Source organism: Elgaria multicarinata, chromosome 3 (genome assembly GCF_023053635.1).
Source record: "Elgaria multicarinata webbii isolate HBS135686 ecotype San Diego chromosome 3, rElgMul1.1.pri, whole genome shotgun sequence".
Taxonomy (NCBI): Eukaryota; Metazoa; Chordata; class Lepidosauria; order Squamata; family Anguidae; genus Elgaria; species Elgaria multicarinata.
The window spans coordinates 114,582,471-114,609,307 of record NC_086173.1 but is presented as its reverse complement, the minus strand read 5'-3'; the positions used below and the strand labels follow the sequence as shown (position 1 = coordinate 114,609,307).

Below are 26,837 nucleotides of genomic sequence, written 5' to 3'. Positions count from 1 at the left end.
AGCACATTCATTTTCTCAAATGAATGGTTGGTTAGGCAATATGTGTGCCAGAAAATCACATTATTATGGTTCTTTTCAAAATGCTTTCAGTGTCAGCCAATATATATGATTTTGTTGCCTTATTATTATAAAAAACAATAAAAATAAGGATACTTTCGTAGATTGACAAGATTTGGGATAGCACACACCCTGCTCCCGAAGTGAACAGGTAGAAATCATTAGAAAACTTTTGAACTCTTCCAGAGCAGCCCTGTGATTTCCAGATATCCAATGCTCTGCTGGCAGGCGCCTGGAAGAACAGAATGAGGTGATCTTTGCCTCTCTGTGCTCTTTCTGGGATGAGATCTGGGAGGCTGGGAAGCCACAGTTTGGCTGACAAGCTCCCCAATTCTGTGACATCACAGTTTTGTCGACTAAATTTCTTTGTTTCTTGTCCATATCACTTTGACATGAATTGACCCATATATCTGTCCCTCTTTCTGTATTAATGTTTGATTTAAACACCCACTCACACAAAATTAAATATTTAAGTACGTATTTTTATTTCAAAATATACATTTCTAAATCTTTTTTGTCTCAAAATACACATTTTAAACATGTTTAATATGGGTTTTTGAGCTGAGAATTGTAGGAAATTTCAGAGGTGTGAAAGATAGTGGATAACTGAAGTTCCAATCGACATGTTAGCCTGGGAGGTGCCAATTGGGTCAGTTTGTATCGAAATGTGCAAAGATCTAATTCCTCAGGCCTCCCTAGTCTTGACTCATACTTTAAAAGGCAGGGACTTTAAAAGGAGAAGCCAAAGTGGCAAACAGCTTTTTCATACTCCTCTTCCTCCTCCTTCTCCTTCTCCTTAACTTCTATTTGGTGTCAGGTGTGCCTGGTGCTTTTCGTATCCTCCTGAGCTGATTCTTGTGAGTCTTATGGGAGGAAGTGCAATTTTTATAGTAACCGTACGAGTATACCTAGCTTTAGCAAAGCAAAGAATGTCACTCTCAGAGCTGCTTTTCAGCTGACACATCTGCATGGTCAGAGATGAATTAAGAAATGACATAATGCTTGTTTAATGCATAGCTGATACCCATATTGGAAGTGGCTGGATACAGTACAGGCAAATGCAGTTTCAATTGCTGGAAAAAACATTCTTTCACGCCCTCCATGCTTCCTGGATTGACTGCATAAAGCTGCAAGAGAAATTAGAGGCAGGGAGAATAACCAGCATTCCACATCTCATTTGTGCATGGAAAAATATGTCTGCGTTCACAAGACCACATACAAGAACATGCATGTGTACTAGTTGTTCCCTAATGGTACTACCCTACTCATTGCACCATATTTTTGTGACCAGGACTACTCTCACTTTGTATTGTTTAAGAAGGCAACTGTGCAACAGAGCTAGGACTGCTTTCAGATGGGAAAATAAAGTAAGTAACTGTTGGATCAAAGCTGGAGGAATCTAAGCTAGGAAATAAACTTCAGCTCCAGCTTACGCCATATTTGGTATTGTGCAGAGAGGCAATAAACACAGTTGAACCCTTCCTTCCTACTGTCCACATGAGAGAAATTAGGAAGATGTTGATATCCTTGGAAATGAAAAAGAATGCTATATAAGAATATGTTAGTGTAACGCTTATTACTAGAGATCTGCCAGATTAATTTTACTCATTCTTTTTTAAACTGAAGCTTGAGCAGTGTAAATATACAGAATTTTTTTAAATTTCAAAAACGTCAACTCTCAATCTTTTATAGCAAAACATGATGTTTATTTGCTCCAGGCCTATTGCTCTACAGCCCAGTGCTGGCTTATTTGCTCCGAGCCGAACAGCACCTGATGTGACATCATGTGTTTTCAACCTGAAACTTAAAGAAATGCTAAATGATCTTTTCTAAAAGAACATTACATCAGTGGATCCCATGTAAAGTTTTTCCACTTGAAAGGGAAACAGCCAAACATATTTTCATCCGATTATTTTCAGACTACTAGCGCCTGTGGCGACATGGGATTTAAATAAAATAAAATAAATAAATAAATTTACTCAAATAAATAAATAAATAAATAAAACCCTTAAACAGCCTTGAAGATTGTAAGAACAGTTTTAATGCAGACTTCATCAGAAGATAGTTTAAAAGATTGTTGGAAAGAATTTTGAAGGTTAAATATTCTGTGGATGTCCTGCTCCAAGTTCCATCTCATATACAGGGTAGATTAGTTTCTATAAGGGGCAGGGCCTTCTCTGTGGCAGCCCCAATGCTCTAGAATGAGGTTCACTCAGGCTCCTCCCTGTTATTTTTTTGGAGAGAGTGAAAGATTGTTCTTTTTCAGAAGGGCTTTAATTTTTGATATTGCTTTCTCTTTTGATGTGGTGAGGATTCTGCTGTTTATTAAGATTGTTTTATTTCTTCATTTTACTTGATGTTGTTTTTATTGATTTATATTGTAAACCACTATGAAATGTTCTGAATCACGGATTTTTTAAAATAAAATAAAAAATCTCTGGGTTAACCCCTATTTACAAAGCTCTGTAGGGAGTTTCTTCTAGATTTATATTACAGAGGAGAGAGATAATTTGCTTATGGCCATGTGAATGGGGAAAGCGTCACATTACTGCCTTTTGTGGAGCTCTAAAATGCAGAGCAGCCTTTCTAGAAAGAAAGTTGGCAGCCTTCCTAATCAGCATATTTCTTCCAGAAATTGTTCAGTTCATTTCCATACATGGAATAAGCCTTTATCTACGCTTTCCTTACTCAAGTGATTCAACTTCATCAGTTTTGAAGCCTTTGAAGTTTAGGAATAGGTTGTTTTTCTTCTGTAGAAGGGCTATTAAAATATGTGGCTTTGTATTCATAGGTGACATGCATCTTCTTTCTAAAGCCATTGTTCCATATTAGTGCCTGCATGTTCCAACAAAAACAGTGGTGGTAGTGATGATGATGGTGATGTCCTTATCCAGAATCTTTAATAAAAGGAAAACATCTAAATTCCATTTAAACTCAGTGTGTATCTTTTCTCCAGTGTATGAAAATGAACTGAGCCGTTTCAAGAACAGGAAGAAACATGCATCCTGAGATCTAATAGATCATCCAAATTGGTCCCAAATTGACTTGCAAAAATAGATTTGCAAAGCTTTTTGTTCAGAACAAGTTTAGCATTGCAAAACTCAGAATAGAAAATGGAATAAATCAGATTCCCTCACAGACTTTTCCCGTTTAAAACATGCTGTTTCCAAACCAGGAAAAGATAATTAATATAAATGCATTCACCTGTCTCCTCTTCCCTGTGCTGTTCTATGTTTTAGAAAGTGGGTTTTGGTGAAGAAACCATTAAAACATGTACTTAAACTCAATGCCAAATTGAGTGAAGGGCTGTTATTGCATTGCAATTGGGTTTTTTTGTAGTTAGAAAAGTATGGCATTATAGCAATTTCAAATTGCTATCATTATTATCTTCATATTATACAACAGAGAGATAACTCAAAAATATAATAAACAAATAAAAAGCAGTTGGAAATTTTACTTTTTTATTATTGGTGGATTTAAGAATTTAAGAATTTTTTTTATTATTGGTGGATTTATTATTGGTGTGTCAGGACACACAGTTTGGAAAGCTCTGAATTAGACTGTAATCTGTTACAAAGTACCTCTCTTGTGAGTGAGCAGTACTGACTCCATTTTGAGGCAGTGAAAAAGCCAAGGCGTCTTCATCCCTTTATCTCCAGCAGAGATGGGAAAGGTGTGTGTGTGTGTGGGGGGGGGAATTGAGCAGAATATGAATGTTGGATGGCAAGAGTAATATCTGGTAATATACCTGGTCATGCACATGCTAATGTGTTCCTATTGTTGAACTCTAGCATGGAGACCTGTCTTTAAGACAGTCATTGGTGTGTAGGGTTTGGAAGCTGCAGCTTTTGCAAAATGCAGGGGCCAGATCAGTAACCAGAACCAGAAGGTTCAAACATATAACACCGATTCTGGCCCGCTTGCATTGGCTGCCTATACGTTTCCGAGCCCAATTCAAGGTGCAGTTTTTAACATATAAAGCCTTACACGTCTTGGGACCACAATACCTGACGGAATGCCTCTCCCAACATGAACCTACCTGAACACTACGCTCAACATCTAAGTTCCTCCACCGAGTGCCTACTCTGAGGGAAGCTCGGAGGATGGCAACAAGGGAGAGGGCCTTTTCAGTGGTGCCCCCCCCCCCAATTATGGAATGATCTCCCTGACGAGCTTGCCTGGCACCAACACATCTTTCCGGCACCAGGTCAAGATTTTTCTCTTCTCCCAGGCAGTTAACAACATATGCTGAGCTTTTAACTGACCCCAGAATAGTTTGTTTTAAATGGATATTGTTGTTTGTAGGCTTTTGATGATTTTAAAATTTTATTTTTGTTTTTAATGTTTACTGTTTTTAACGGTTGTAAACCGCCCAGAGAGCTTCAGCAATGGGGTGGTATATAAATGTTATTATTAGGGCCATCTTTTGTTGAAGGGATGTTTCTGACAAGTACAGCCATCATCTCCAAATACAATTTTTTTTGTTATGTCTTTCTCCTACAACAAGTAGCATCACTTCCAGTGCTTGTGAGCAGTGATGTCACTGCTTTTCTACCTGAACACTACGCTCAGGAAAAACCCAGGTTTTGAGAGTCAGTCCCTCTCTAATCAGAAGCACAGGGCCATACTGCTGAATTCACTAAGACTCCTGCTTGCCAGAGCAAGCTGCCATTGGTGAGTGCTTTGCCTCCCCTATCGAAGGCTCCCTGCATTCTTTCCTCTTCACCTGAGACCAGGAGTTGCAATATTCACCAGTTCCTGTCTGCAGGAAAGGGCTTAAGGTATATTGCCTTTGGAGGGTCTTCATACAAATTGTAGCTTCTACCCCATCCTTCCGTGTGTGTGTGTGTGTGTGTGTGTGTGTGTGTGTAGGAAACTACTTCTAAGCCTCCACTTGCTCAGCTAAGTTCCCCAAAAGTAGCTAGTGTATTTGTATCTGTTTAAACCTCGTAAATGTGCCATTGTGGTGTTATCCTCTTCAATGGTGTGGATTTCTTTGGGTAAGAATTGCCTTACTTAGCCGCAGATGCTTTATTGCCAATGTTGTGTAGGTCTCATTAGAACATGTGCAAGTTTGTACATGGGTCTAACAAGAGCACATCACGTAACAAATCCTATGCTTCCTAAGATGTCATCCCAGGGACCATAGAATACCTTGAATCTCATCATCATCATCATCATCATCAATTTTATGAGTTGCCTTTCAGCCCATATAGGGCTTCCCAAGGTGAAAGAGGCCCACCCCTGGAAGGGGAAATTCTATCACAGGTGTCCTCTCCCATCCCCTATAGACACCTCCATGCCTCTCTGACACTGGAATTCCACCATCCATAGAACCAAAAAGAAGGTGGATCAGGTAGCTGTCATGCATGTCATTGCAGTCCCCAGATAGGTCCCCTGAATTGGGGAAAATGTACACCAGCTGTGGAGCTGGCGTACATAATTTCCCTCCCATTGCAACCAATGGGGTGGAAATAATTAACAGGGAGGGGGCTGAAAAGAGAAGAACAAAAAAAGACGTCTCTCCTCCCTTCTTTTTGTTCTGCTGGTGAAAGACTGGCAGGGCTTTGTATAAGGCAGTTCTTGTGCCTTTGGGTGTCTCCTCCCCATGTACTAGTGGGATTGCTTTGTTAAAGAAATAGTAAGTTCTTCTTCATGATCTTGGTACAGAACACACATATGGGACAAATGCAGAGCAATGTTCAGAACTGTCCAGAGATAGGCTGCATAATTTTTAGTGTGAAACCACCACCACATGGTCAAAGAACAAGGCTCTAGCCTTCCAATTTTCTTTTAGTACTACAAACCTGCCATCGTTATAACCTTTATGTGCATATCACACTCAGTGATATTTAAAAACAAAATAGACCCATTAGCTGCTTGATGGTCATAGTGAAAGTGCATAAATAGTTACTTCCCACCTCAACTGACAATTGACTTTTTGGGAATGGAACAGTGAGTACATATATAAACTATGGCTTCCCCAGGAATCAGAGTGAATCAATAATGGATCGCTTTTACAGTTTCTTACCGAATGGATCGCAAATATGGCTTTTCTGATGTTTGTAAGATGGTGGTTCTCCAGGTTACGGGGAAATTATTTTGTTGATCTATTCTCTAGCTTGAAAATCTAAGGTTAAGATTTGATTTTTAAATATGATTTTATAAAGTAAAACACCCAGAGAACTACAGGATTAATATGGAAAATGTGTTCAACAACCTTAATCATTCATTAAGACTTCTACATATTCATATTCCTTTATATAGGTTGATGCCTTGAGATTACGTTTAGAAGAAAAAGAAAGTTTTCTTAATAAAAAAACCAAACAACTGCAAGACCTCACAGAAGAAAAGGGAACTCTGGCTGGAGAAATTCGAGATATGAAAGACATGTTAGAAGTCAAAGAAAGGAAAATTAATGTTCTTCAAAAAAAGGTAGGTTTGTCATGACAAAACTGTTTTACCACTAATTGATCGGAGCAGAAATATTTTTCATAGAGGTGACAAGATCAAGGAAAAGTAAGAAAGAACTTGGAAAGGCAAGAGCTTTCTCATTTTGATTGTAGATGACAACACAAAGCCAAGTTTTTGGAAGTGAGAATGGAGGGAAATATTGTAGTCTGATTTTTCCCATCTGCTTTTTCTTTGCAACTTCACCATCTATTGATCACTTACATTGCTGTATGTAGAGGTAAGCACGGTATTACATCCTTCTTGTTTCTCCGTACCCAATTTTGGCTGCATAGATTTTTAGATATCAACAGGTAAATATTAGTCTGTTAGTCAGAAGTATGTAATGATTGGATTTTTTTGTCCAAGTACATTTATTCTTGCATGCTTATCTCTATATGTGTGAAAGTGATTTATTTTTCTCATTTAAATGCAACAAAATAAATCTATCAGTTGTATTTTCTTCTCAGTTATTATTATTATTATTATTATTATTATTATTATTTATTTATATAGCACCATCAATGTACATGGTGCTGTACAGATTACACAGTAAATAGCAAGACCCTGCTGCATAGGCTTACAATCTAATAAAATCATAGTAAAACAATAAGGAGGGGAAGAGAATGCAAACAGGCACAGGGAAGTGTAAACAGGCACCGGGTAGGGTGAGGCTAACAGTATAGAGTCAGAACAAACTCAACATTTAAAAGCTATAGGGAAAAAAAAAGTTTTTAGCTGAGTTTTAAAAGCTGTGATTGAGTTGGTAGTTCTCAAGCGTTCTGGAAGAGCGTTCCAGGCGTAAGGGGCAGCAGAAGAAAAAGGATGAAGCTGAGTAAGGGAAGTGGAGGTCCTTGGGCAGGTGAGAAGCATGGCATCAGAGGAGCGGAGAGCATGAGCGGGGCAATAGTGTGAGATGAGAGAGGAGAGATAGACAGGAGCTAGACCGTGAAAAGCTTTGAAGGTCAGCAGGAGAAGTTTATATTGGATTCTGGAGTGAATTGGAAGCCAATGAAGAGATTTCAGAAGTGGAGTGACATGGTCAGAGCGGCGGGCCAAGATGATGATCTTAGCGGCAGAGTGGTGGACAGAGACCAGCGGACTGATGTGAGACGAGGGAAGGCCAGAGAGAAGAAGGTTGCAGTAGTCCAACCGAGAGATAACCAGTGCGTGAACGAGAGTCTTGGCAGAAGAGACAGACAAAAATGGTCGAATCCTGGCAATATTATACAGGAAGAAACGACAGGATTTAGCTACTGCCTCGATATGAGGAATAAAGGAGAGCGAGGAATCAAATATAAAGCCAAGACTACGAGCTTCCTTGACCGGAGTAAGCGTGACATCATTGACAGTAAGAGAGAATGAGAGGTGAGGAGAAGGTTTAGGAGGAAAAACAAGCAGTTCAGTTTTTGCCATATTAAGTTTCAAACGACGATGAAGCAGCCAGGCTGAGTTAGATGCTCTTTGCTGTCATTAATTTTCACAATATCAGTTGTTCTTAAAACATCTAATTGTATATATGTAAAGAAAAGCATTAGAACTGAAAATCAGGTTCTAGTGAACAAATATAGTTCAAATTTGTCCCAGAGGGAATTCTGGCAGATTCTTGTATCTTTTCTGTGATAGTTGTAGAGAAATGTGTTCAAGAAATAGTGGAGAAAATTCAAAATGCGAACAAATTTTGTATTGTTGAATCTGATTAAAATTGGGGTTTGAAAACTTGCTTATTTTTTGAGAAGGAATTTCGTCATTGAAAGCAGAAGTTAATCCATGTTTTTATTTGCAAGTTCAAACAGAATTTTTCTGCAAATGCAATGATTTAAATTGCATAGCAAGGATAAAAGAACAGAAAATATCTTTGTGAAAAAAACCTCCCAGGTTATGACTGTAGTTTCCTATGTGGCCTTCAGGAGTGTATGATTTATTTCCTACAGATGGTGTGATAAATTCATTCACAGATGATTTATCTAAAGAAAGTTTTAACTGAAACATTATCCTCTTTCCCTTCCAATTGTTTAAGTAAATTCATATCATTATACTATAAAGAAAACGTTCACTGTTTATTTTCCTTAGGTCTAGTGTGCAGTCCCCAAGTTAGACATTCAGTAGTTTTCCATTTAAACTGCAGTCTTTTTTTTTCAGCAACATTAAAAAAATGGTCTCCTTACTGAGTCAACCCGCATTTAGACTGATTATAGAGCATGCCTTCCTCTTTGAAAGCTGTTTCCTCTTGGCTTTATTCAGAAGGCTGTCTCACCCTTTCCTTAGCACCCAGTAAATTATTCTAAACTTTAGTCATTTCAAATAGTGGCACAGAGGCTTCCTTGTCTATTTAATTTTATGACATACCTTTTAGAAAATCTGCTATATCCCACCATTATAATCGTACAAGAACCTCTGTTACTTATTGTACCATTTTTGGAGAATCTCAAGATAATATTTTGCCTAAACATTCTGACCTCTTACAAATTGTATCACAACTAACTTTAACAACTATAGCAGTTGATTTTATTGGGGTGGGTGTTTCGTTAATAATAATAAACCTGGGCAATAGCTCTGTGGTGGAACATTTGCTTTTCATGCTGATGTTCCTAGGTTCAAGCACAAGTATCTCTGGTTAAAGGGTCAGATAGAAGATGATGGGAATGGCTTCTGTTACCACTGCCATCAGAGTGTAGAAAGGGTCTGACTTTGTATAAAGAAGTTCAGGTCTTCCATCATATTATTAGGTTTTCTTTTTGATTAGTTCTGTACAATTGACACTTTTATCTTTTATCTCTTCAGGTGCTTACTTTATGCCATATTACCATGTAGTTCCTTTCTGAATTCTTCCCAGTTGCCTAGTGGGGTAGAATCCCAGCATGATGGTTTTATGATAGAAGGAGAGTATTCTGCCCAGTAAAAAATAGGATCTTCAAGTCAGCTTGACCACAGAAGTATGATAGATTTTAATGAGGAAAAGTTGAAGAAGTTGGGTATGTTAAGTCTGGAGAAGCAACAAATAAGAGTGATAAGCATTTTCAAATATTTGAAGGGCTGCCATATAGATTAAAGAGCAAACTTGTTTTGTTTTCTGTTGAATAAGGCAAACCGATGGATTCAAATGACAGCAGATCTTGACTAAACATCAGAAAGAGCATTCTGACAGTAGGAGTTGTTAAATAGTGAAACCGATTGAATTAGAAAATGATTTTAAGCAGAGATTGATTGGCTACCTTCCAGAGTTGCTAGAGCAGTGGATTTCCTGCATTGGCAGGGGGTGGACTTTAGATGACCTTTGAGATGCCTTCCAACTCTTATCATTCAATAAATGTGAAACCCCTCTAGTTTAACAATAGCATGGTTTATTTGCAGTGACCAAGGAAACAGTGAAGCTGGTATCCACTATCATCATCATCATCATCATCATCTATTATTATTATTATTATTATTATTATTATTATTATTATTATTATTATTATTGTTCCAGGAAAAATACACTGCCCTCAGAAGTGACTCACAAAATAATAATAATAATAATAATAATAATAATAATAATAATAATAATAATAATAATAATTAGGGGTGTGCACGGACCCCCCGCTCCGCTTCACTTGCAGATCCGCCATTTTCTGGATCGGGCCGCTCCGCCCCGCCCCCGCTCCGCCCACTTCCGCTCCGCTCCGCCCGGAGCTCCGGATCCGGATCCGGAGCTCCGTTTCCCCCCCCCCATAGGCTTGCATTGAAAGCTAAAAAATTATACAACTTTTTTTCTGTTCAAGTTAGAAACCTCATGTTTGGCACCATGACACCTCATGGGGATATACACACGCACGCCAAGTTTCAAAGCAATCCCATCATCCCCTGATTTTTGGCGAATTTTTGAAAATCGGGCACCCCACACACAACATCCCTGCGAGGTGGGCAGGGGAGGACGGAGGGAAGGCAGGCAGGCATGCAGCTGGCATTTCTGGGGGCATAAAGAAGTGAGCCAAGGATAAGCCAGTAATGCATATAAAATGGAATAAATCAATCAATAAACAAAGGAGGGGTGGAATTAAAAGCAGCAGTGTTGCTCAATAAACAGCAAGAAGAATTTTTAAAAAAAGGCTATATCTGTCTTTTACCAGCAATAGGGGGACGTGCCCGGGGGAGGGGGAAGTAGCTGCCAGTTCAAGACACTGACAGCCACCAACAGCTCTGAGAAGAAGTAAAACGCTCACTTCGACTCATAACAGGCATTGCTCCACCACTGAAAAGTGACCATTCACTTCAACTCATGATAGGCATTGCTCCACCGTTTTACTCTCTTTGGAAGGCTCTAATGGCCTTCCAGTGCAGGAGAGAGTGGGGGCACGTCCACGATGAGATGCCCTAGGGGAGCTCATCCCCTTGCACCACATCGATTCAGTTGTTCACCAAGGTTAGGGTGGGGAGCAGTGCTGTGTTTCTATCTCTTATTCTTGGCTTAGTATATGATTTCAGGTTGTGTTTGTGCATTTGGTGGGGCTACTGTGTTAAAAAACACGGGGAAAAGCCCGTTCAGATGAAGAAAGAGAAGTTTCCCAGAATCCCAAGTTACCTGTTTTGCCTATGCCCTCCTCCAACTTTGGGATCATCATGACCGGGAGCTGACTCTGCCCCTCAGCCCTTTGAAAAAGGTATTTTTCCCGCCGATTTTTTAAAAACGTTTAGCCCGCGACCCGTACGATGCAGAAAGTTGAGAGTGGTCTCAAAATGACCCCCATCCACGACTCTCTGTGCACAAGAATTTTCAGAATGATAGCTTAACCCCCCCCCCAGTTATCCCCGATTCTTTCCCTCAATGCAATCCTATGGGCGAAAAGCCGAAAACGCAGTTTGAGCCGCGCGGTTGACCCGATTTTCACAAAAATATAGCCCGCGACCCGTACGATGCAGAAAGTTGAGAGTGGTCTCAAAATGACCCCCATCCACGACTCTCTGTGCACAAGAATTTTCAGAATGATAGCTTAACCCCCCCCCCAGTTATCCCCGATTCTTTCCCTCAATGCAATCCTATGGGTGAAAAGCCAAACGCCGTTTGAGCCGCGCGGTTGACCCGATTTTCACAAAAATATAGCACGCGACCCAGACAACGCAGAGAGGTGAGAGTGGTCTCAAAATGACCCCCATCCACGACTCTCTGTGCACAAGAATTTTCAGAATGATAGCTTCAAAAACAACGTAGTTATGCGCGATTATTTGCCGCAATGCAATCCTATGGCGAAATGTTTTCAAGATGGCGACCGGAGCGCTCCGCCTGAACTCGGAGCTCCGAAAAATGGGCGCTTCTCTTCACCTTGCTTCTAGGGGGTCCGCGGTCCGCTCCTACTCCGCCTCTGGGTAAGGCGGAGCAGGCCAATCCGCTACTGCTTCTACGCTCCTAATCGGAGCGGAGCACATCCCTAATAATAATGCCTTAGGAAGGGCTGAAACAGAAGGATTCCTAATCGCCATACAGGATCTAGTTATAGCAACCAAGAACTACCAGAAATAAATCATAAAAGAGTGTAACAACAGACTGATGTAGGAAATGTCGCCAATCCCAAGAAACAATAAAACATGTAAGAGGAGGATGTAAAATTCTGGCAGGAATGTACTATCCAGACACACACAATACAGCTGCAAAAATAATTCACCAACAACTGGCCATCAAATTCTACATCATCGAACAACCTATACCATACTATACATACTCATCTGAAACAATCATGGAAAACCTTTCTCTTCTCCCAGGCAGTTAACAACATATGCTGAGTTTTTTTTTTAACTGACCCCAGAATAGCTGTTTTAAATGATATTGTTGTTTTTTGTGCTTTTAAATTTTTGTATATTTGTTTTTAATGTTCACTGTTTTTAACTTTTGTAAACTGCCCAGAGAGCTTCGGCTTGGGGCAGTATATATAAATGTAATATATAAATAAATAAATAAATAAAAAATAAAATGCAGATCATAAAATATAATGGGACAGATCAATTCATATGGGCAAGACAATACATTGCAATCGACAAGACGTAATAGTCATAAACAAAAAAGAAAAACATACCTCCCTCACTGACGTAGCAATACCTAATGACAGAAATGTTGTAGGAAAGGAAGAGGAAAAGGGAGAAAAATATACACTACTGGCTATGGAAGTTAAAGAACTATGGCAACAGGAATTATTTTATTAGTCACATCAGTCAATGGTATCAGATCATTTTTTTATTTTACAGAAAATCTTCAGAAACTTGGCCTACCAAAATACTTCCACACATACTAAAGGGACTCTAGGCACATGCACCTCAGGCTTTTTTTTTTCAAAACACATAAATTTTTATTCACTTAAATTTGTCCTTGGGTTTGACACCTGCAGTGCCATCTTCAATCACTAGGTGGCAGACTTTCCCAACCAGCATATAGTTTTGCAATCAATAGAGTTTGAAGCCAGGAGAGAGACTTTCCCCTCTCCCTGTTGTGCAGCAGCCCTCCCACTCCCACCCCAGGGGAATGGAGTGGACAGAGCCTTCCTTAGGGGCTATAGGGACTATGTCTAGGGGTCAAGAAGAAAAAAGGGACATTTCTAGTGATAATGAAGCAATTCTCTTTATTGTTATTTATAGCAACGTGTTTCAGAGAATTAATCTCTCCTTCCTCATGAGCAATGATATGTCCTTCTTTTCACTAGCATGCACATCTTCCCATTTTTCCAAGCAGTAGTCCATTTGAAAAAGCTGGAAGGTCTATTTGTACATGCGAGTTAAAAGAAAACGTCTCATTGCTAAAGATTAGTTCTCCTGAGGAAGGAGAGATTAATTCTCTGAAACAATAGAGTTGCTTCACCAGCACCGGGGACACACTCCTTTCTGCGTTTTTGGCTATCACATGCTGTTTATTTCCCATCACACTCCTTTGCTCCACTATGCATTGGGGTGCCAGTGGCCATCGCTTCAGTACGACAGGGCGAGTATAATCTGTTCAACTCTGAGAGCTGTTCTTTGGTAAGTTTGCGTCAGTGCTTCACTGTATCAAAGCCAGAGCTATTACAACCGGAGTAGAGCCAGATTCATTCACTCATCTCTACCTATAAAGCTGAAAGTATGTTTGTGTGATGTATGTCCAGAAATGTTTACCCACTTCCAGATGAGTTAGAAACTTGAAATTTGTCATGCTGATAGGTCTGGTTGTACAATCTATCAGAAAAATCTAAACACACAGAATTTGGAGTTTTGTGTAATTTTAAAGAATTTAATAAAAACCAAGGCTTACGCCTACAACTCCCAGCATGGCTTGGGTGGGAGGCGAGACTTACTGGCTTTTGGCAGGCATTGTGAGTGCATGGGCAAGTTGCGGCTGCATGTCTTTCATAAACCCAACTCCTAAGGTTGGTCTCGCGCACTCAACCCAATTCCACATAAAAGGAAACAACTCACATAAATCGGCTGCGTCCATTTGCAGTGCCTCCTCCCACCTCGGCATGGTTTAAAAATCATAACAGTGTGACTTTAAGGGGCCAAACATGCTCAAAGGCATTCCATCCTGATATCACTGGTTTTTTTTCAGAATCTGGGGGTAGCAAGTGAACAGCCTTCACCCTTAAGAGGCCTTCATTGGGGGTGACAAGACAGAGAGAAAAAGAGAAGAATTTAATTCTTTTTAAAGTTACCTCACAGCACTGGCCTACTACTTTAACATGATTAGCTTGCAGACATACCTCCTAGGGGGCCTGAACAACGCTGAGTATATCAGCTAGTATGATATAAATTTTGTTCACTATTTTTAGGCGTTGTGGAAATTAATAATGTGTATATTTCTTATTCCTATATTCTGTTCCTGCATTGCGAAATCCTTTTTATGCACTTTTAGTCAAATGTCCCAAAAGCAAAAAAACAGGGCAGCCTTTTACTTGCCATTTGATGCATTTGGAGTATTTATAACGAATAGGTTTCAGGGAGCTATCTTCTTGATTGGTGCAAGACCAAACAGGATCCTAAGACAACTTTGAATAAATATTTCAGAATACACTAATAAGTACACTAAAATATTTTAGTGTACTTATCAATTCCAAAATATCTCCATGTGAGGGTGAGTTATTGTTTTCCTCAAAATGATGTATCTGTACACAGATGAGTTAGCATGCTAGCAAATGTCTGTTCAATGAGTTGACAATCATCTGTTCTTTTCAAGATAAATGCTCTCCCCCTGCAGGTGCCGCTGGGCAGGTACTCCAGGGAGAGCCCTGCTGGCTGCTCTCTCATTTGCTATAGTAGCAGAGCGGAGCTGATGGGGCTTTAGAGATCTGCTACCTAGGGAACCCTGCTTGCCCTCTGGCCCATTATGACAAATGCTACACATGGACAGCAATCAGTAGGGCTCTCCAAATAAGCCACCCATCCTATAGCTAGCCCTGAGAGTCCTTTCAGGGCCATCCAGAGAGCAGGTGGGCTCTCTGAATAGCCTCGTTGGCCAGAAGAAGTACTGAAATGTATATGGGCATGTCTAGACCAGGGGAGGGAGGGGGGAAGGATCTCACAATATTCTGCTTGCAAGATCCTCCCCTTTGTCCACATGGGAGCACAACATCCCGGGAGGAAGGAGGGATGTCGCACCTGCCATTTTCTTTTTCTTTTCTATTTTTACAGAAGATGAGTGCATGTGCACTTCAATGAAAAAGTAAGTTGAAAAACAAACAAACCTGCTCCCCCCACCCCTGATGGGCATGGAGTGCCTGAAGAGCTCTGTGCACCATGCCTGGTTCCCAGCTCTTCGTGTTTACTCGCGAGGAGGCAGGATGACGCCGGGACAGGCATCCACACATCTCCCGCAGTCTTGGGATGATCCTGAGAATACGGGAAAAATCAGGCTACAAGTGCTCTCAGTTATCCTGGGGATCATCCCTCCCTGCTCCTGGGATCCCCTGTGCGTCATGTGGATGCACAGGGATGATCCTGGGATGATCCCTGAGATAAACACTGGTCTAGACATGCCCTATGTATATATGTGAGAATTACTGAATGCAGAGGATGTTCTCTTGGATTTTTTTGAACATAAGTAACTTGTGGAAATAGCTGTAGGCAGATTTTTGTTTTGTTTTGTAGAGGATAGGAATGTGATAATAAAAAGGGATTAAAATAGTACTCACTTTCACCTACAAAGCTTTCCATGTAAAATTATTATAGTTCCCATATTTAACAGCTAGAGGCTCATAACTAATGAAGTGGTATATGACATACTGCCCTAACTTACAAGCCAATTAGAGCTTGCAGTAGATGTCATAAAACCATAGTTATAATGTAATGTTAGTGTGCAAGGACTGAGCTGTGTATGCTTGGTGTTACTGTCCTGCTCACATTAAAATCAAAAACATGTGGCCCAGATACTAGCATGGTTTTGCTTTGAGGTTTAGAAGTATTCTAAATTATATGCCACAATGGTATGTAGCTCTTAAACCTGGATTAAACTGCTGAACAATTAGGAGCAATGTTAACTTGGGTTTGAAGATCGTTGAGCTGTTTCCTTGTACAAATTTTGTAACGTGTGAACTAACTCTAGTCTGATGTGAGAAATTCCAGCTGTGATGCATTCATAAAAAATATCCTCATGAAATTAGAAATGTTAAATCATCTCTTGATGGCATCATCATAATGGAAATGAACATGGGATCTGAGCTAACGGTAGTAATTTTAGAATTCTCTGGGCTCTTAAAGTGAATGCTGTAAGAAGCAAGAACACTGTAAGAAGAGGATAGCAGTAGTAAGAAAAATCATAGTAATGAAGCTAGGACTTACTTAAATGAAGCTAGGGCTTACTTAACTAGTTTTGTATTTGAGAGAATAGAAAAGAGACTTGATTTTTTTCGACAGTTCCTGCAATTTGCTACTTTCAAAGTAAGTGTTGAAATTGGTGAATATTCAGCGCAGCAATGAACAGCACCCAGATTCGCCTTCATAACTGTGGGCATGTTAAATATGTGGCTGATTGCTGAAAACATCTCTCCTCACTTTGTAGTTGCAAGAGTAGTTTTGGGTTATTAGAGGAACAAACATGACAAGACACAGGTCAAGACAAATTGCATGTTTGATGTAGTTATCTAACTTGCCAAGGCAGGAATAGTTTTAATGGCAGATTGCCCCATCATTGAACATCCTTTCAGGGTAGCAATAGCAATTTTAATCTGAAATTAATTATTCAGTTGTGGAATGATACAATTTTGTTAATGATTTGGAACCTAGCTAATATAAAATCATATGTAATTTAAGGTTTCTTGACTGCAACATATTATATGATATGTCATAACTATCTCACTTCTCAAACATCAGAATCTCATGCTACCAGTGACGTTTCCTGGAAATAGACATTTTGGCATTTTAGATTGTCCAAACTAATTCAGCTGCCTTTAAATACAGTTTTGATCTGATTCATGCTGAGAAATTGTTTTATCATATACTGTAGTGTATTCTAGAAAATGTGCCACCCAATTAATTACTGTAGCCGCTCTCCAGTGTATCAGTTACTAGAGATCCTTAAACTCAAGGTGCCAGGGAATGAGAACAAAATGTAATGGCTTATATCAATATATTTCTTTCAGGGGGAAATGTACTGTATAAGAGATGGGTCTTATGGCTAAACATGGTGGCTAGAATGGAATATGCCCCAAAGGATCATTTTAACAAGTCAGAATATGAAGTAGAATATGTGCCCCTTTAGACCTAAATATGTAGTTGACTATCAGGGGCTCTCTGGGCACAATGCCCTAACAGCTACAGCAGCATGATGAGTGGGGCAAATCCTGTATCCCATCAGTCACTGTTTTGTCAATCTTAATCCTGGCTGCCACATTTTACCCTAGCAGGTTTGTGCCAATATTGTGAGTGCTGGGGTTTATATAGATGGATAACTTACCTCTACAGTCCCTTTGTGCCACATTTTCGCTCAAATTATTTGTGAAAGCAAACGTCACTGAGCAGAGCTCAAAATCTTGGGTACAGCCTCAGAGAAGGCCTTTGCACCTATCCCACCCAAATGAATATCAGCGGGACATGGGTAAAGGTCTCCTCCATAGATCATAGTACCCCATTTATTAATATTGTTATTTTATTTTTTATTGATTATTGCATATATCCTGCCTTTTTTCCTCCAAGAAACCCAAGGCGGCGGACATAATCCTCTTCCTCTCTATTTTATCCTCACAACAACCACCCTGTGAGGTAGGCTGAGCTGAGAGTCTGTGACTAGCTCAAAGTCACCCAGTGGATTTCCATGGCTGAGTGGGGACTTGAACCCGGATCTCCCAACTCCCAGTCCAACACTTTAGCCATTCCACCACACATTCCACCACACTGTCTCCTTAGGAATCATGCATTCAACTCACTTTTGTATTCCAACTAAAGTCTCTATTTACCTAGTGGTTTTTCTTTCTTTTAATCATTCTTAGAAAAGCATTGCACTTCAGATCTCAGTATAGTAATTATTTCCCAAAGGCTGAATGTTACAAAGACTTGAGAAGAATACGTATTTTAACAGTTTTGTTGTAATGATAAATGAGAGTCTTTTATTATCTGTATATTCCTTTCTTTACATTATGGTTGCCAGATGTAGACAGAACTTGTAGTCCAGTTTAGTCAGATTGCTTTGATAATTTTCTTATTGCCCAGTTAATATGTATATGTGGTTGCAGAACTGGAGATGGTATGTTTGAATACTGGAGAGAAGAAAAAGCCCATCTTCAGAAGAGAAACTGAAACTTAATCACTTCCTTTTCATGCACCTGAATCTAATTTAAATACTTAATCAGATTTAGTTCTAAGATCAAAGTGAGTTTGGTTGTATACAGACGTCCCATTTTTCCCAATTTGATTCTGACAGTTGAGGAAAATAGTTCTTGGCTGTCCTCCACTCAACCTGAAAGCTGGAGAATGCATCATTTTTCATGTCTCCACTGCAACTGTAGCCATGTTCATATTTTTATTTGGCACAGCTATTGTATTACATTCTTTGGGAGTGTCCTTCTACACTTAGAAAGGATTTATTTTTTGATATTACCATAATAAACATAAAACCGCCAACATTTTAGGTGGAACAGTAAGGCTTTTCCTATTTGGCTACAACCCTAAGCACATTTACTAGGGAGTAAGCTCCATAGATAGCAAAGAAGACTCGTGTCCAGATAAAGGTGGTTAGGAGTGGGATGGGAGCAAAGGATGAGTATTCCCAGATACACAATGATGTTATCAGTATGGGCCTCTTTTGGCCGGCTTCCTCATAGCAGTTCATTTTTGTGTTATGCTCCTGCTCTTCCTCATCTGAAGTCTGGCAACAGAAGCCGGGTCCCCAGAACAAGAGCTTTTCTTCCTTGGACTCCCTTCTTCTCTCTTGACACTGTCTGCCCCAGAGCAGCTTTAACAACCTTGTAAAAATGTCAGTTAGCTTGAGGGCAGCTCCCTCCCTGGCATTCTTTCCAGGTCTTTCCTCATTGCTCTGAGTGCAATCAGTAGTCAGGCGTGTTTCTGTAATAGATATAACACATTTTATTTTATTTATTAAAACATTTGTATCCTGCCCTATGTCACTAGGATCTCAGGCGTACAGATAAAATTATACAACAATATAAAGCAATAAATATTCACAGCTAAAAACAAATTAAACCAACAAAATAAAAAAATGAATATTCACAGCTAAAAACAAATCAAACCATTAATCAAGCTAAAACCAGTATAGAATTTAAAAGCAGTAAACAGTTAAAACAATGTGCAAGCTTGGTTAATTTAGCTATCAAGGGCTTTGTTTAAAAGCCATGTCTTGGCGCCAGAATAAAGTCAGCGTTTATTTATTTATTTTATTACATTTATATACCACCCCATAGCCGAAACTCTCTGGGTGGTTTACCAAAGTTTAAAAGCCATGTCTTGGCGCCAGAATAAAGTCAGTGTTTATTTATTTATTTTATTACATTTATATACCGCCCCATAGCCGAAACTCTCTGGGTGGTTTACCAAAGATAAAAACAGCATTGGCACCAGTTGGGCCTCCAAGGGGAGGGCATTCCACAGCCGGGGTGGCACAACAGAGAAAGTTCTCTCCCATATCCCACCATCTGCCTCCAACAGATCTCAAGTCTTGGGCAGGCATGTATAGGGAGACTCTGACTCTGACTCTCTCTCTCTCTCTCTCTCTCTCTCTCTCTCTCTCTCTCTCTCTCTCTCTCGTATTCACTGTCTAACAGGTAGAATCTGTCCTTAGTAGACTTTGCTGTAAATAATAAGTGGACATCATTGTACATTTTTATAAATTGGCATTAGAGGAAAATAATTATTAAATGATAAGATATGAAGGGAATGTATACAAGCAGATATAAATGTATTTTATTAGAGATGTGAAGGCCTGGAAAAAATCCAGAAAAATTAGGGGGGAAATTGTTTTTCTCCGTTTTTTTCTGAAGCCTTTTTTGTTTTTTTTCCAAAAAAATGGAAAAAATGATTTGGATTATGGGATGTTTTATTTAGCATGAAGAATAAAATGTTTAAGACAAGGTGTTCAGATATTTACTTCTCCAAATGATTTCTAAAAACTATGTACAGTATTAGATTATTACAATTTCTAAGCACCAAGGACAAGCAAGTCCTAGGTTGCAAATTGAGACTACAACTCTCAAATGCAAGAGCAAGATGCATTTCTTCCTCTAGGGGGCACTGCCACTGAATCAGAGACTGAAACTGATAGTGATAGCTATAGCTCAGAAAATGAGTCTGATTAAATTTCATGCATGTTCATTGAATCTTGGTCCCCACTTTTTCTCAGTTCTTTTTATGGGAATGGGTGCTTTATGTCTGCTTGACACTGTGGAGGACTAGCAGAGACATAAATAATTTTCTTTGTTACTAATGTTGATGGTTTCCTCTGTTGTTGTTTTTTTAAATTATTTTTTGCCTGCTTCTCATAAACTGGCAAAACCAAAGAGGTTCCTTTCAGTTCAAGTGTTCTAACAGTTCAGGAGGTTGTAGCTCTATTTGTTACCAAAAAGGTAAAAAATAATTTAAAAAAGTAAATTCAGTTTGTAATAACTTTTAATATACCAAATGTAATAATTTTATGCCAAACCAACTTGGACATAATTACATTTTATGTTCCTAAAGTTACAAAGTGACTTTCAATCTGTAAAAAGTGCTAATATTGCATTATTTCAATTTTCCTGAAAATTTCCATCCGTCCCCCCACCCCAGAAAAAAAAACCCCTTTCCCCCATGGCTTCAAAATTTCTGGAAATTTTACATCTCTAGTTTTAGCCCTTCTCTTCCAAGACTACACTACTTTCAGAAATGCTAGGCTTGAATATTCACCTATATAAAAAGATTCCCTGTACATGGAAAGCTCATGCATGAGAGTAGAAAGATTCTGACTTTGCCTCCCCCTGGATGTGCTAGCTTTCCATAGACAGCAAGTTCTTTCATAGGACAACATTCATCTTTATGATCCTTCACTTGCAATCTGAACTAGTTCGTTTCACGGAGAACTATTGTCATGTGCTCTTTCTGGTTGTTCCAGTTGTTCAAAAATGTACAGATTGGGTAATGATGGGTATTAATTAATATTAACTCATTTAATTATTTATAATGTTTCTTACCCTGCCGTTCAGTCACACCTCAAATGGTGTTCAACGATTAACACGTTATTCAGGGACTTAGGCTTATGCCTACAACTCCCAGCATGCCTTGAGTGGGAGGGAAGGCTTATCAAGCTTTGGTGTCCATGATTTGGTAGTGGCTCGTCCTCCTGGGCCTGAAGGGAGAGCGCCTGCGGCCAGCTGCTTCGGCTGCTAGGCACCATTGGGAGCAGGAGGGAAGGAGGGCACAGTTCAGGGCCTGTTGCCAATGGCAACAACCGAGCTAAGCATTAGTCAGCCGGCCAGCAGGCTCCCTCATGGCCTACCTACAGGTACCGATTGCACAATCCACTATGGTCTGGCTTGCCCAGACTTCACTTCCTGTGAGTCTTAGCGGCAGGACCCGCATTGGGCAAATCAGGCACCGCGACGAAAGGCAGTCAGGAAGTGCATAGGTCAAGCACTCCAAGAATCTTATCAAGTCTTCAGATTGCACAAACTGAAAGGGATCCATGCAAACATGGTAAATAAAAGCCATAGACATATCTACTATTGCTTCTGAACTTGTGGTTCAGAGTCACTGCTAGTACAGTATATGTGGTTCAGGGTCAGGTTATACACAAAACTGTGGTGAACCAATCTTCCTTCCTTCCTTCTTGTATTTTTGTATGTGAAATGATACTGTTGTGTGCAATAAAAAGTATTGCATCTTCTCCAAGAGAACTTACCAATAATATATTTCAGAGACTGATTGTTTGCAGGTTTCATGCTTTCTTTTCCAACATTCCTTAGACAAGAAGAATGTATATCTCTCAATTATTTTTATCTGAATAGTCATGAAAATTGTATTTCTGCTTTTAATAATAGAATAATGTTTAACATCTTTGTTAGCTTATTTCCTCTGAGTGACATATCATTTAGCAAATATAAATGATGAGCGTCATCCAGCACTTCTATACTGGTAGTTTACAGACAAAACCTATCTAGGGAATAAGTGACTAAAATGGATCCACTATTGTTCTTAGTGGTGACATTTTCCTCATGGTGACTCTTCAGCATCATAGTGACATCACCCATTTGTTCATGGGAGTTGTTCAAACATTTTTTACACAGCAGTATAGTTGTGGTAGAATGCATCTTTAAGCAGAGACAGATGTGGTTTGATGCACAACCTGGGCCTTCCAGAAGTTTGGAACTAAAACTCCCTCCTTCCAGTGATCATTAACAGTATTTCTGGGCTAGGACAGTGAACCTACTCAACATCGCTGGGATGGGGGCAAGGTTAAAGCTTCCACCCTACTCCTGCAATCTGGATTGAGATATATGTATCGAGATATACTCTAGTATTCTAGAGAATTGGTGAAATATGGGTTGAAATTTCTACTCAGCCCTGAATGGGCTGACCATATGGAAAGGAGAACAGGGCTCCTGTATCTTTAACAGTTGTGCAGAAAAGGAAATTTCAGTAGGTGTCATCTGTATGCATGCAGCACCTGGTGAAATTCCCTCTTCATCACAACAGTTAAAGCTGCTGGATCCTTCTCTCTTTTGTATCTCGTCATGCTAGGCAGGGCTCCTGCAGCTTTAACTGTTGTGATGAAGAGGGAATTTCGCCAGGTGCTGCATGTGTACAAATGACACTTGCAGAAATTCCCTTTTCAATACAACTCTTAAAGATAGAGGATCCCTTTCCTCCTAGCCCTGAAGCCCACCTTGGGTGATCTCTCAGCCTAGCCTACAACACAGATTAAGTTGTGGCAAGAGAAAAAAAGTGTTAACCCTGCATATAGTTTTCTGAGCTCCTCAGAGAAGGGGCAGGTTACAAATGTAATGTAATTGGGATGACATAATCACTTGCTGGCATTTGGAGGCAGATCAACAGGCAAAATGTTTCACCTGTGTTACTACTATTGCCACTTCATTCTCAGTGGAATGTAAATGATTATTCCTGTTTAGGCAATATGCAGTAGTTGCTTTCCAGTAAAGTATATTTATTAGTCTCACTGTAGGTAATGACTGTTTTACTATAGTTTTCCTCCTACTGGAAACTTTTAGTAATGGAAATATGTGTGGAGACAACAAACACATCAGCATCCAATTATACCGTATCTCTGTCTGATGTTATAAACACTGTTCAGACTTTTATTAGGTCCTTGTTCAATTTACACTTTTGAGCTGTGAATTTCTTGGTGGAGGGTTAAATAAATATAAATTTACCCCCAACAGAGCAGACTGAGTGTGGTATGTCTTATTAATTTCCTGTCTCGTGAGTTCCCTTTGAAAATTTGGCTTAAAATAAGTAAAAATAGGTATGCCTTTTTGCCGCAACTGACTCCTCTTGATAAAGATCTGACTTGCCTTCGCTTTGTTCAAATTGATTGTCTTTGATCTCTTAGCTGTGCTTGGTGATTTTGGTTGACTGGAGAAGTAAAAGAAAAAAGGCGGGGGGAAGGCCTTTAGAACAACTCAACAAGTCTCTTGTTCTTAGGAACTGGTGCCTCCAGAAAAGGAACATTCTACGTGTGTCACACCTCATATGCCAGAGTTAACACTACCAACAGTTGCTACATTTATCCAGTAATTGCTATGGTTTAGTTGGCTTGCTCTTATTTAACAGTGAAGCTTCTGGTATGAATTCCTTATTTGGCTTGGCTGCTTCACTTTCATTAGGACAAAGTAGGTAAGTTGATACCTTTCATTGGAATAGCATCTGTTAGTGAATGTGTACAAATTTTTGCAGAAGCCTGGAACATTTGTACACTCTATTACCAATAAAATATAGACTTACAAATCACCTTATCTACTTTGGAGTCGTTTTTTAGATCCAGCATGGCAATTACATGGCAAATACTTCATCTTTGGTGGGTAGCATGGGTACATGTTAAATAATGAATATTAACTGGAGTACTCCTATTAGTTAGGGATCTGATGTTGGAGATAAGGTGAATTGGGAAACTATTGCGGATAGGAGTTTACAACTGGTCTTAGACGGGGTTGCATTCCCTTTAAAAGACCAAGTGTGTAGTCTGGGAGTCTTCCTCAACTCTGCCCAGATGGAATGTAAGCCTATGCAGCAGGGTTTTGCTATTTTATTGTTTTACTCTGTACAGCACCATGTACACTGATGGTGCTATATAAATAAATAAATAAATAAATAAATAAAAATGGTTGTGGTGTCCAGGAGTATGTTTCACTAACCTAGGTTGGTACACCCTGTCTGAATAGGACAGACCATGCCTTGGTTACCCATGCACTAGTGACATCCAGGCTGGACTGTAATGTGCTAAGTGTGGGGCTGCCTAGTCTGGAAACTTCAGCAGGGGCAGAATGTGGCCACCCAAGTGCTGCTGCTGCTGCTGCTGCTGTTGTTGTTGTTGTTGTTATTATTCTTCTTCTTCATCGTGGTCTCTATGCATCACACATATGGGCTCTGCGCCTGCGCTGAGACCTAGATCGGAACCTCCAATAGCTAAGCGACACGCTTTTGGGCGGGAACCCCTCCCCCATGCTACTGCGCATGTTCCATGGGTTCCCGCCCTTACCTCAGTTTTTTTCCGTCTGCCATCGTGCTAGACGCTAGTTTCTTTACCTCCAAAGAAAAAAACTAATTTCTATTACTGCTTCTTCTACTTAAACTTAAGTATACTTACCTTTTCTCTATCTTTTTTCCACTTATTCTTCCCCTTTTTTTCACCTAAAAAAAAATAAAAATAAATTCAGTAGATATAGTAATTTTTCAACGCTTCAGCTGAGGCGAATGGCAGTGAAGGCCCCTTTTCGTAAATGCGTGTCCTGTGGGGCTAAACTCCCGCCGACAGACGGGCATTCATTGTGTGTGCTTTGTTTGGGAGAAAGCCACAAAGTACAATCGTGCCACCATTGTATGGCGTTCACAAAGCAGACGCGCAAAAATAGAGCAGACAGACTTCGCTCTATCCTGTGGGAGAAGGCACTTTGGGGCTACAGAGCCAAAAAAGGCCAAAATGGACAAACCACCCACAAAGACCTCTGAAACCGAACTTGAAATATCCTCGTTCGTCGTTGGAGATGAGACCGTGGCGAACTATAGGGCTAAGATACCCCTCACGCCAGGACGGCTGTTGTTGGTGAGGCGATTAGATCAGTGGTTCCCAATTAGCTAAGTACTGTAGACCCCTTGTTTTTCAAATGCCAAGCCATGGACCCCCTACTTTTGAAAATGTTGTTATCTCTATGGTAGTTACCTGTGCAAAGCATTTTTTTTTTTTTTTGGAGAAAATAAAGTGTAGCCCCTAATAAGCAAAGGATTTTAGGGATACTAAAAAACAGACCATAAAATTTGTGATATTTGTGATATTACCACGCAAAAATGACAGTGTTTTAGTTAGGAATATAAAGACGAATTTAATTTTACTAACGTCTAATTTACAACTGAACCATGTCTAGCAGCTACTAAACCTAAATGTGATGGGAGAAATCATGCCTCTTTTTGTCCCGAACAATCCCTTCCACATCCGGTTCAGTATTTCCTACTTTTGATCTCAAACCTGGATCAACATCGAGCCGATTTCTATGCTTGTTCTTCATATAACAAAATGTCGAAAATATTTGTTCACAAAGATATGTGGAACAAAAGGGAACTAGATGTTTCAAAGCTTTTTCACCTAACTTCTTATAATCAGGAAAAACCTTCACTCAGAATTGTTCCAGTCTATATTCTTTGAAAAAATGATTTCAATGAACCATCACAAGTCACGTCAACAAGTGCATCTTGCTCTTCCACAGATAAAGTTGTTAGTTGTACATCACTACATTCAAAACCCTTCCTTCTCCATGAGTTTTCAGGATTAGGTGCAGGGAAATAATCTCTGAAGCTAGTCGCTAAATCACACAGGTGCTTTCGCGCATGACATCACCGTCGAAGCAAACAGAGCGCGTGAGACGTCGTATTTTCTTTTATTAAAATGCAGACCTTGCAGAGCTAATAGGTGAATGGTGCCACGGACCTCCTGGGTGGGTTACGCAAACCCCCTGGGGTCTGCGGACCACCAATTGGGAACCACTGGATTAGAACATATAATGCCTATACTGCAACACCTGCACTGGTTACCAGTGTGTTTCCAAGACCAATTTAAAGTCCTGGGTTTGACCTTTAAAGACTTAAATGGTTTGGAACCAAAGTACTTGAAGAACCATCATTACTCATATAAGTCTGCCTGTACCTTAAGATCAGCAACAGAGGCTCTTCTCACTTGCTCACCTTTGAGAGCAGTTAGCTGGGAGAAGGCCTTTCCTGCAGTGGGCCCACACCTCTAGAATGATGTGCCATCAGTGGTATGTGAGACCCCTTCATTGCACGCTTTTAGGAAAGCCCCAAAGACTTACTTGTTTACTTGTCTTCCCATGATTACATTTTATCAGACTATTCTGGTCTATAGCTGCAATTGTGTTGTACGTTTTGCCTGATGCTGGTGTTTGTTGTTGTCATTGTTGTTGTTTTTGAACATTTGCTCTTTTTATTACCAAATTGGTTTTTATTATATGAATTTTATTCTATGTCACTTTGAAATTGGCTCCTGCTCTGAAAGGCAGAACTACAAATATTTTAGATAAATAAATAATAAATAATACTTATCCAGTATGCAAAATTATCATTCCAAGTGGGATTTCCATTAAATATGGCTAAATGGAGGTGAGAAAGCAGCCCAGACAACCATAAAAATGAAGATTGATTCATGTGATTCCCAGAGCATGCAGTGTTTTTACCATTGG

At 39.7% G+C, this 26,837-nt stretch overlaps 1 protein-coding gene across 3 annotated transcripts in view; it reads left to right on the top strand.

The window, feature by feature from the left end:
- ERC2 (ELKS/RAB6-interacting/CAST family member 2) overlaps nt 1–26,837 on the top strand; it is a 596,359-nt gene that overhangs the window by 230,369 nt on the left and 339,153 nt on the right. For all 3 annotated transcript variants that reach the window (XM_063121300.1, XM_063121299.1, XM_063121298.1), the window contains one exon: nt 6,325–6,492. In XM_063121300.1, the coding sequence (XP_062977370.1) occupies nt 6,325–6,492 (168 nt within the window). The remainder of the gene's footprint in view (nt 1–6,324; nt 6,493–26,837) is intronic.